This window comes from Gambusia affinis, linkage group LG03, assembly GCF_019740435.1.
Source record: "Gambusia affinis linkage group LG03, SWU_Gaff_1.0, whole genome shotgun sequence".
Taxonomy (NCBI): Eukaryota; Metazoa; Chordata; class Actinopteri; order Cyprinodontiformes; family Poeciliidae; genus Gambusia; species Gambusia affinis.
In genome coordinates, this window is record NC_057870.1 from 26889914 (window position 1) to 26902461 (window position 12548).

Sequence of the window (12548 nt, forward strand, 5' to 3'; positions counted from 1 at the left end):
TATGTAGGGTTTACCTGGGTCTGCAAATGCAAGAACTGGTGCTGTACTAAGCTTCTGGATTACTTCTTCAAAGGCCTGCTGGCAAGCAGTTGTCCAACGAGAAGCAAATGGTTCTTTGGGGTCAAGGTAATGTTGCGACTTCATCTGTTTTGAATTTTTCCGACAGGGTGGATATCCAGCTGTTAACTCGTTGAGAGGTTTGACCACTGATGAGAACCCTTCCACAAACCGGCGATAATACCCTGCGAAACCAAGGAATGATCTGAGCTCTTTTAAATTCTGAGGAACTGGCCAAGATGTTAATGTGGAAATCTTGTCTGGATCCGTCTCCACTCCGTCCCTTGAAACTACATGTCCAAGGTAGCGAACAGATGTCTGAAAGAAAACACACTTTTCAACTGACAGCTTCAATCCAAATTCTCTCAAGCGTTGAAGAACTTTCTTCAACCGGAATTCGTGCTCCTCTAGAGTTGGTGCAAACACTATTAAATCAATGAAAACAAGCACTTCTTTTAAATTCATGTCTCCCATGCACCGCTCCATGAGGCGTTGAAAGGTGCTAGGAGCATTGGTTACACCTTGAGGCATGCGGTTAAATTCATAAAATCCAAGTGGACAGACAAATGCAGTTTTATTTTTGTCTGATTCATTCATCTCAATTTGGTAGTAACCAGATTTTAAATCCAAAGTGGAGAACCATGTTGAGCCAGACAGTGCTGAAAATGTGTCCTCCAGCTTTGGCAAAGCATATGCATCCCTGATGGTCTGTGCATTCAACTTCCTGTAATCAATACAGAGCCGCACAGCACCATTTTTCTTCCGCACTACAACTATGGGGGAAGCAAAAGGTGAGTTGGATTCACGTATAACACCAGACTGCAACAGTTCTTGAATGTGTTTACGTACAGCATCCACATCTAGGGGGTGAATGGGTCTTGGTCGCTGTTTAAAAGCAGTGGGATCCGACAGCTTGATCTCATGCTTGACCTTATCTGTACGACCAAAATCAAGATCATGCTTTGAAAAACATCTGACATACTGTCGAGCATGATTGTTATCGTTGCTTCCATTCAGTTGAGAGCGGAGAGTCTCCAAAATTGTAGTTCAACTTAGTTGGATTTAGCTCTGAACTATGGGAAGGTTGATGCACACTCTGTTCTTTATAAAGTATGGTTTGGATTGTACTGACTTCAGCGATGGCGGCTCTAGCTGGAATCACAATGTCATGGTCAGATTCATTAGTGATCACCACTGGCAGAGAAGCAGGCTGTACAGGAGGTAGATCAAAAAGGCTAGACTTTACCATTAAACCACCTGGTAGAGAAAAGGATGTTGGATGCTGATTAATTACTTCATTTTCACCTTGCAGTAATGGGCATATAAGAAGAGCATCCAACACAGCAGTTCTCTGAGCAGGAACAACCTGGGGATAGATGACTGCATTTTAGAATGCCATGATAGTCATCAGTTGTTAGTTTGTGCCTTATCTCCAAAATTTTATGCACTGCTCTATATCCAAAAGGCACAGGATGGAACTCAGACTGTGACTGACAGCACTGGTTATACACAACATCCAAGTGTATTTGTGCCAATCAGAACAGGGGTTGAGATGATCGCAGGTCTGGAACAACCAAGGCCAAGGTGTTTATGTCCATCTCTTCTCCTGTGAACTCAGAGGAAATGTCAAACAGAGTTCCACATATCCAATATAAGGCACCCTCTGACCATTTGCACCTTCTACCTCCAAAAGATCATTTATGGGTTTTATTTTATGATCCGATAGATGGGTGTTATAGAAGGAATGTGAAATTGTGGTGACTTGGGAACCTGTGTCTAAGAGGCAATGAAAATTGATCCCTTTAATCTTCACCTCGCCAGTACTCCTTGTGCCCACTAACCCTTTAGGTAATGGAAAATAAGAAGATGAGTCTTGAATGGGGGGACATTCATTGGTTGCAGCTCCCACTTGTCCCTCAGTAAGAACTGCTTCTAGTTTGATGATTTACTTTTCTCCCAGGACTGCTGTTTGTGTTTAAGCTGGCGACGTTGTTCTTCAACCAAGCTGGAATTTGGCTGACTGGAACAGTTGGGAGCAATGTGACCATCCTGTCCACACTTAAAGCAGAACCAGGGCTTTGGCCTACTACTAGTTTGGCCAGATTTTAGTTTCTGTTTTTCAGCTGATTTTCTGGTTTAACAGAATTAGAGTCCTTAGACAGCAAAGCTGACATTTGACTCTGCAGCTTCAGCATTTGCTTTCTCAAGTCTTCAATAGCACCCGAGTCTGATGGATGGCCACATGAACATGCACTAGTAGTGTGAGCTTGTACATTGACACGATGCTTGACTGATGGAATATGTTTTTTCATTAACATCTCTTTTGCCAACTGCCTATCTTCTTCTGTTCTAAGTGTTAATAAAAGCTCTGAGAAGGAGGTGGTTGATCTTTTTTCTTTTCTAGTCGCAGTTTGTTTATCATACTATTATCCCAGCAACCTCTACAAAATTGTTTTAACAAATATTTGTCCATTTCAGTGGCTGGAATCCCACCACGCTTCACCACTGTGCTGAGAGCCAATTGGAGTCTCTGCAGATAAGAAGAAGGTCGTTCTCCATGGTCCTGAAGTGTGTTTAAAAATTTTGCAAACAATTCTTCTCCATCCTCAACAGTAGCATATGCAGAATCGAGTACCTGCAAAAATGTGGCAGGCAGGGCATCAGGCCCCAAACCCTTCACTAGGTCAGCAGCTGGAGGGAGTAAACCTTCCAAAATCCGCCTTGTAACATGTAAGGGTGCAAGACTTGGATCTGCATTTAAAAGTTCTATTTGAGACCTCCAGGATTCATAATCTGCCTCATGCTGAGGTTTTGGAAGTCTTCCTGAAAAGGTACGTAGTCTAAATGAAGACAGAGGTTGAAGATTTACATCATCTCTGCGCACAATGTGTTCCACAACAACCCTTTGGACCTCAGAAGGATTCAGATCATTCCCCGAAAGGAAAATTCTCGGCCCCACATTTGTAGTTGGATTTGGTTGAGTTTGTGGTCCTTGCTGGTAGGTGGTGGACTGATCTGATTGATTTGAGGGAAGAGTAGGTGGCGGAGTCTGACTAGACTCTCTTTCAGTGGTAAGTACTTTAACAATATCCTCCTCCTCATCATCCCCTTCATCATCTTTATCAGGCTTCCCTCCAGTAGCTGCTATTCCTAAATGAGCACTTATTTGTTCAAAAACTCCTTTCAAAACATCATCAAATGATTGTCCACTCTGCTGGGAAATACGTTTCAGTTCATGAAGGTAATCGGGAGGTAAGGTTGTGTCCACTGTGGCTGTGGCAGGGCACTCTCTTGAAAGTAATTTAACAACAAATATAACATCTTCTGTAACCTGAGATGGATAAACGTATGGCAAAAGCGATTTTAGCTTTTCCAAATCTGCAGAATTACTGAATTCAACGGCCAGGTTTTTATAAAATGGATTCTCACGTGCAGTAACAGTAAAAACCTTAATTCCACCATAACCACGTAAATAATTGATGATCTCATCATCTGCTTGAGTGTTCGTTACACCACTAATGATGACAGAATTTGCAACATTGATACCAATTTGGTCAAAGAAATCCATATTTCAATACAAACCACAAAACACATCCACCAAAACATTCACAGTATCAGGCTCCTGGCTAGCTCGCCAACAATGTAACAGTTATGGGCTAGGCAGCTAACTGCGGCTACCAAAGCAGCATCAGAAGAGTGTTCTTTTAGGAGCCCGAGGTGTGGAGAAAACAGGAGGCAGTGTTTTTAGTTTTGGTGAATATATATTAAGTGATTTGAATAAAACAACAATTACAACAACACAATGAGACAAGACAATTGACCCAGAATAAATTAATTGCAAAATCATTAAGTTCAGAGTTCTTTTCCTTAGCTCGCCATCTTCAAATCCTGATGAGGATCTGATCCAACCGGAAAAAAAAAACCCGACCTAAAAGGTCAGAAAATCCATTAAGCATTTTATCAAAATAACAATTATGTACAAACATAATACAAAAAAAAAAATAATTCAATTTAAACATTTAGTTTGTGCAAATTAAACGTAACAATTAGATTTCTAATAATTAGACAAACATTTCAATAATTAGGTTAAATTAACCATAATTTAAATAAAGTAAAACAAAAAATATCAATCATAATTCAAGTTAATCAATTCAAAGTTAAAGTCAAAGTCAAAATCAAAGTCAAAGTTAAAGTTAAAGTTAAAGTTAAAGTTAAAGTGCACTTCCAAAATATCAATCAAGGAAAATAATAAATTACTTCTCAAATACTCAAGCAGAGTGAGGGAAAGAAAAAAAAATAAGTAAATACCTAAGTTTATTGCGCAATATCATATTTAAGTGTAGCTACATTCTGTTCTGATAAATTTTATTTTAAACTTCATTGCCTCAGCATCAATATAAATGTGTCAGAACATACACAAAATTCAGCAACAGATTACCTTATCAAGAGAGTGGGCACGCCCAGCCACAATCAGCTGTGCCAGAACCCCGGTGACATCCAGGTAACAACGCCAATAATTCTAATAAAACAACGCTCCAATGAGCAATCAAACCAAAGTTTCACATGTAAAAGCAACACTGCTTTCAGATAATAAACTCACCAGGCAATCAAATCAGTGGGCTTAAAGATTTTGATGACTCCGTGAAGAAGACGCCAACAACAAGCCACAGCCACAGTGGAAACAGGTGAGGATCTTTAAACTGCGCGCTGGAGGCGTGGCTTTAAATAAGCTAGCGGAGTTTGGGGCAAACAGGAAGTGGGCCCGCAAAAATAAAAGTCCATTACTAATTGCAGGTTACATACGGATGCTGTTTTTGTTGAAAGGAAGGCTCCAAGCTAGCTATTTTTATCATCAGTAAAGTTTTTAAAGTGAAGTCAGTAACTCGGAACAACAATAAGATGCTATAAAGCTTCAAAAGGAAACAACACTTTCTTTGACATTTCAATAAATGTATGCGGTTCATTCTGGCTGCAAGAAAGCGAGAGTGAGCAAGACTTTCAGCAGATAACAAGGTTCAGGATGTTATAGCAAAATTGCTGTTTTGTCTTCTTGAACTTTCATTCTAACACTGAACATGTTGACAGACTTCAGAAAATCTGAGCCAAGCTACATTTTCTATGTTATATTGCATATTTTGATACAGATCCCACATCAAGTAAACACATGGCCTGTATCACTTATAAACATAACCTCAAACTTTGGACCTTTACGTGTTTTTCAGATTTTTCCTTGAATTATTTTATTAAAACCTAAAATAAAGTTTAAAGGTGTCTACAAAATACTTTAACAATTAATGAACATAATAAACAGAAACAATAAAAAAAACTGAATGCATTTTTCCTAAAGCAAAGTGCATAAAATTAGGATTTGAGAGCTAATCAAGAACAAATCTTTGAGGTAGATTTGAGAAACTGCAACACAAAAATAAAATTAAAAACTTACCACCCTAACACCGATACTGATATCTACTTGGTGTTGATAAATCTGGACACACAATGGTGAGTTTGAAGTAGAGCCATCGCTTATCCTCATCAAAAGGAGTCAAACCAGATTGTTTGGCTGATCCACACGTCCAAAAGTTAAATTGCTGTTTCTGTCACACTTTTCTGCAGCAAATTCACATAAAAACCCCAAACATATCTGAACAAACAAGAGACAAAAGGTGACATCTTATTCAGAAAATAATATCTGACTTCCAGTGAGCTTATGCAGAATTGATATATTTGCTTGTGTTTTAAATAAATGTGCACTCTTGTGATTTGGGATTTCATATTTCAGCGTTTAACTTTGAGCTGAATGTTTTGAGCCTCGGGGCCACGTTGGAGATAAGTGGAAACAAATATGTCAGCGTGTTTGCTTGTTGCATCCACAAATGCATTCAACCAAATCCATTTTTTAAGACGTAGCGGCACGGTGGGCATTTATTTGTTCAAATAATAAATGATTCCCTGAGATAAACAGTTGCATGGTTATTACAGAATGTGAGGGATTTTTGGCTCCAGCTCCTCCATCTCTCAATTATCTGTTAATGATATCATCACTGCTGAAGTGAGTCAACAAGAAAGGCCTGGCTCTGCTTGGAGTTTTTGATAACACAGCCCAGATGCACCGATGGAGGATCCAAACACCTAACTGACATGGCGACGAACAAACCGACACGCTGTGAAGACTGTGAGCGTGGGAGTCGCTGCAGACCTTCCAGTCCTTTTCCGAAGGAGGGCAGAAGAGGAGAAGAAAGGAAGAGGCAGCGACTCCAAGGAAGAATCAAAGAGGAAGTGTGGGATGTTTGTGTCAAAGGAAGACAGGGAGACACATACAGAACGGGGAAGAAATTCTTGCCGCGGTGGAATTTCAGACATCTGTGCGTCCAAAAGGTTCTGGCTCGTCCAGTCACAAGTTTATATAAATAAATGTCAATCTGGAAACTGAGTCCCAGTGATATAACAGTGACTCAACTAGCTACCAGTTTGTTAAAGCTCTTAAATCTGTTATTTATGTCCTCCTACATTACACAGGAAGGGAAGCTGTTATTTGATCCAAATGGAATAAAAGAAGATAGAATAAGGTAAATCTGATACAAAGAAATATTTTATTATTAAAGTATAATGGATGGATTGATGAGTCAAATAGTTATAAACAGACCTGACTTCCATTTTTATCTGTCAGTTTATCTATTGTCTTCCAGTGATGAAAGCCAATGTGCAGCACAATAAAAAACACTAAATCCTATTAAATATGGTGGGTTTCTGGTGAAATTATCTTATTACACTTGAAGTAAAACAAAACTAACTTACTAGTAACATTTCAGCAAGATATAGGATCTTGAACTTGGAGACAAGACATTTTTCCCATAAGTACAATAATTTGCCATTGAAACTAGTGTTTTTTCATCATTACTAAGGAACTATTGACTTAAAACAAGCTCTATCATTCATAGAGTAGATGCCAATTCACCTGAAGATCTTGAACAGAGGCCCACATTGACTCAGAGGGAGTTTCCAGGACCAAGTCCTCCTTGCGTTTGGATTCCCTGAATCATTAGTTGCATTTTCTGCCAGGGGCATTTTCTGATATGACCAAATACAGTTCAACACCCAGGGAAGTATTCTGCCCATAAGTGATGTAACACTTCTCCCAGTTATGCCTTCTGAACTGGTTTTCTGTTGCTTATACAATGAAGATCGGAGATTGTAAAAAAAATTGTGCAGCTGTAGATCGTAGCTGGCCAATAACTTTGAAGTTTTTAATTTGAGGCACTGAAATGGGAGTACATTTAAGGTCTGGTTTATCAGGTTCTGTTAAGGAATATGGACTGCATTTGAACAATCAAAACCCAAAATACCAGAAATCTGAACTGGACTGTTCTACGTGGAACATGGATTCTTTAAAACACAATTTGAAATTTCTGAAGTCTTGATGTAAACATTTTTGAGAAAATGAGTATTTATAAAGCTTTTGCAGGATTTGTGGCATTGTTTAAAGCTTAATATATATTTGTGCAAAAGGTATTCCATAAATTTTATACCACTACCATGTTTACATTAGATTACAGACATAAAAATATCGCTAAAAAGGTTTTGGTATTTTTTTGTCAATTATGGGTTTTCATGATCAAAATAAAAATAAAGTTTCTAAAACATCATCAGTTTTACTCATATCATATATGGACTCAGCTTAAAGCATTTAGCACCAAATTAAGAAGTATATGTTACATTTAATTTGTTGAATTTTACTGACATTGCTTGCTGTTTTCATTTTTTGGTCATAAATTGCTCAGTCTGTGTTCTGTAATCAATGCTGATTGGTTGATTATTTTATCACCACAAGGTAAATAGAGGACTAGTCTAAGTGCTACAGCCAACTCAGCGATTAGTCAGTTTATTACTTTTAGAAAATAGTAAATACAGATTCATTTAAGCTGAAGTGTTGCAGAATAAAAACAAAACTAATGCAATGAATTATTTTCTGAACTACACATAATCCCCCTATTTAGCTTTGAATTATCCAAAAGCTTTAATCTTCACACTGTGCATTAAATTAACTTGTCATTCATGTTGTCAATGGCATGAAATGAACCTGGAGAAAAATGTAATAAAATCAAGAAGAAAAAAAAACAAACAAAAAAAAAACGAGGAGGGATACAAGAAATCACCAGGGAAATGAAACGAGGAGAAAAAAAAAAAGAGAGAAGGGAATGAATGAATTAATAATGAGCCACTTTTATACCGGATCCAGCGATTATACAAATGGGGGAAACGGCCAAAAAATATTCTGTACGGCATATGGCACTTCAGCTGCCATATGTGCCAGTTTTCACAAAAATTGGCACTGACGTCCATGATGGTCAGTAGTAACTGCCAAAAACACAGCGAGGCCTGAACAGAGGGAGAGAGGGATGGGGGAGTAATGCTTCAATTGCTTTGTTGGCTGGTGTGGACTCTTCTCTCCACAGCTTCTGGTACTCTAACTACAAGGAGGAAGACAGGGGGGAAGACAAGACAGGAAGGACAAAGAAGAAACTGAGGCAACATTTTTTTACGTCTTTGTTAGTTTTTGATGATCTCTCCTGCATGCGTGCAGTGTTTCTGGAGAACTGCAGGGGGGTTCCTTTTATGTCCTGTCATTTCACTGAGTTAGCATTTTCTAATTAGAAAAAGAAATGTGAGCAATATTCTTTAGATCGAAACAACGATATACGCATTTGAGTGACAGTCAACCAATCGACAGAGATTAAAAAAAACAAAAAAAACAGCTTCATATTTTATTGAGCACTTTTGGCAGATATTTAGAGAAGAACGTTGGAAACAGATGTACTATACCAGATTTGCCGGGTTTGGCACATTGGGCTGAATCTGGAGGAAACAGGTCCAGATTTTGACCTGAGTCAGGATTTTTATTTCTGTTCATCTTTGACTCACAACCACACAACCTAAAATCTCCCTGTGACTGCACGCAGTGGTATTGAGCAATGTATTTCAGGAACCAGCAGCAGTGTTGACAGTAAAACATAACAAACATGGTCATGATGAAGTTAAACCTTATCACTTCATTTAGCCCAGAAAACATATTAAAGATTTTTTTCACTTACCCTAACCAAAGCAATGTTTAGAGTCATGTTTGATCAGCCCACCTCATCAACTCCATTCACTTTATCTACATTGTTGATAGAAAGGAAAGTCAAAAGAATTTTCCTTTCAATAAAATTGTGTTGATGTAAAGCTAGATAACGATGTAAGGAATCAAGATGCCCAAGTCTTACTACACAGCTCATGTGGCGCCCCAACAGTAGTGAAGCAAAGCTTCCAGTTGATTGTTTTTAATAAGGTAAGGACAATCCGTGGGGTAAAAGCTCAAACACCAAGCATTCTAATATGGCACTGTATTAGGGCCAAAATTAAGACTACGGCACACCAGTGACATGCGATGAGGTTCATAGCTGGTGAGCTTAATAGCTTAATCATAATCAGATTTACAAATATAGACCCCATGCATGTTATTGTTTATATAAGGAAATTTCGCGCATGCAGACAAGGCTGGAGGGCAAAAAGACAATTCTTTTACATGTCATGCATAGCCGTGCTGTTAACTCAATCAAACTTGGACATGTAGATATTATTAATTTTGTGCTGTGCTCAACAGCAAAGAGAAAAACCATTAAAGTACAACTCAAAACCTCTTCTTTCTCGCTCTCTGCATCAGCGCATATCAGCCACTGATATTTGATATGTTGAAATGGAGTAAATTATAGGCCCACTTCTTTCGAGATGATTTTAATCTGATGATGCCTTTTGTTGTTGCCTTCAATATGATCAATGAATCACTCTGAGTCTGGCCCACCTGCCTGGGGGAAAAGAGCTGTATCTTTTTTAACACCTAGTCCAGTAGATTCGGGTCAATTTAGAACCAAAATTGTTACATTTTTGCTACATTTTCAGCTGATGCGGTTCACTTTCACTAGCATGTGTGGGCCACACTAGTTTACAATCTCTGCTTCCTGTTTATTACAGCCCAACTCAATATCAACATTTGATGAATATATGCTTTGTGTATATTTGTCAAATATACACAAAGCGCAGTGGTAGACGGAAACTTCTTCACATTTTACTTCTTTTCTTTTATATAACTTTTTAATAGCTTGCTCAAAATTCACTAGTGTGGGTAACCCATCCCCTCACACTGAACCCCCACTCTGAGTTTGAATCTCTAAGGATTCCCTCAGTAAATCTCCACAAATAATCCCACAAAATTCACTAATCCATCGTCCTACTAAAATCACATCGCTGTGGGATTATTGTGAAAGCAAAAGTACCTAGCACAATTAATGATTAAATATTTTAAAATATGTGCTTTCCAACTGTATTTGCTTGTGATGGCACGTGGCATAATTTATTCCAGCAGAGTTCTGACGTTTTACATGAATCTATTTTTAGGTTTGAATGTTTACTTCTGCAGTGCTGTTTTATTTTTTGTAAGCAAAGATTCAGTGTTGTTCTTATTAATCTTATATTTGATTCAAGTTAGTTGAGATGCAAGACATGTTGAATTTTTATTTTTAGCTGCCTGTAACTCAGGTTTTTAGTGCACTGATTCCTGTTTGTTGCCGTGTGTCACTGCCAGCCAATGACTGAACTGTTTCTGCTCACCTGAACCCTGCAGGAAGCTGATTTGGTCTCAGTTCTTCCTAAATGGTGCAAAAGCTTGAGTTAATTTGGTAAATGTAATAACACGAGTTCTTCCAAGAAAATAAAGTGTAGGTGTAATGGCTCTCGACAGGCATTTCACACTTAGACTGACTAAACATGTAGCTATTCACCCCAAAAACTGAATATATTCAAGTGTGAACACTGCTGTCACACCTGAGCGCCGTCCAGAAGAGGATCGGCCTTCGATCCAAACCCAGGATTTTGTTTTCTGTTGTACACGAACATGTAAACAGGACACATTCTCTGGGCTCTGAAAATATACAAAGTAGATTTTCTTGCCAAATTCTTCCCGAGAATTACAATTCCTGACACTTTTCATCACTATTTATGTCTTTTTTAATGTCACTCCTTTAGACTTTGTATTCCTCCTTTTTCATTTGTGCAGGAATGCACTTAGATATTAAATGACAAAATATTAAAATATATACTGCTGGCTTTAGGACAAATTTTTGAGGCCAATTTTCAAGCTTTGCTAAAGATTCACAATTGGATTTAGGCTTCAACTCTAACTAGCCCATTCTATCAAGTAACTTTGCTTTGATTTAAACTAGATCTGACATAACAAAGCTGTTTCCAAATCATGATGCTACCACCACCATGCTTCATAGTGTATTTGCGGTTATGTTCAGTGACAGTTTCATCAAATGATTACACTTCTTTTATTTAACCAGTGCACATTTTTCTAAGTGTGTCTCTCACATGACTTAGAGTAAACTACAAACGAGACTTCCTGTGGCTTTCCTTAAACTATCTTTAATAATTTTTTCTTGCCAGTCTTTGTTAAAGGCCAGGGTTTTGCAGAGCCTCTATCTTTAACCTTTTCGCTGTAAACTTTTCCACGTCAGTCTACTTCAGATTCATTACTGTTCTTTTGGAAACCTCAGAAAAACTGGATTTTAAATAAAACACTTTGAACAGTGGGTTTTATTTAGCGGTGTCAGATTAAGCTTTTTATTTATAAAAATTGTTCAAAGTCATTTATCATTTTCATCCTGTTCAAAAATCAAATCACAAATTTTGCTGGATGATAAATTGTCCCAGAATTTATTGTGATAACCATTAAGATTGTTGCTTTGAGACCATTTTCAGGTGGTCACATACTATGATAATGGCAAAATAACACAAGAACACATTCTCAAAGACCAATAAACTTTACATTCTAATTAACATTTCACACTGTAAATTTTAAATATCCAAAATAAATTAACATAACAACAAAAACAACAAATAAAATAAATTTTGAAGTCTCTGTAAACCAAATTATCCTTCAAAAAAGTCTAGTTGCAACCAAAGTACCAGACTGAAGACTTTTATCATCCAGCTGAGAGAAAAAGAAAAACAACAAATCCAGCAAATGGAAATTATTGAGCTTGTTTTAATTTATCATGTGATTTACTGATTTAGTGCTTATTGCAACGGACCTAAAAAAAAATACATAGAAATTTATGGTTGCAACATAACAAAATGTGAAAAAGCTTAAAAAGGTTTACAGATATTTTCATTAAGCACTGAGATAATTGACACTTATCTAAGTTTCTGCATTTTGCATTAACAGGAATGAGTGCCAAAATAAAAGCCAGATTTTAATAAAGTCCTCGGCTTAGCTCAAACTTTGTCACTGCTCTTTTCTCTGGCTGAACAAAGGCCGCATATGGACCAACTTTCCCTCTGTGGTGTACGTGACTCCAAAAATAAAGTGACAAAAACATTTCTACAGACTCAGACACTGAGTGGGCTGTGTGTCCCAGAAGAGTGAAGAGGAGTGAGCTCAGGGTCCTTTTTCCAAA

The 12548-nt window shown here is 37.8% G+C and overlaps 1 protein-coding gene across 1 annotated transcript; it reads right to left on the minus strand.

Moving 5' to 3' along the window:
* Nucleotides 1-2413: 2413 nt before the first annotated feature.
* On the minus strand, nucleotides 2414-4850 carry LOC122827927. Its single transcript, XM_044111047.1, has 2 exons — nucleotides 4496-4850; nucleotides 2414-3985 (listed from the first exon to the last, which is right to left on the minus strand). Exon 2 carries the CDS (start codon nucleotides 3623-3625, stop codon nucleotides 2414-2416), a length of 1212 nt encoding a protein of 403 aa, XP_043966982.1. The 5' UTR covers nucleotides 3626-3985; nucleotides 4496-4850.
* Between the last annotated feature and the right edge of the window lie 7698 nt (nucleotides 4851-12548).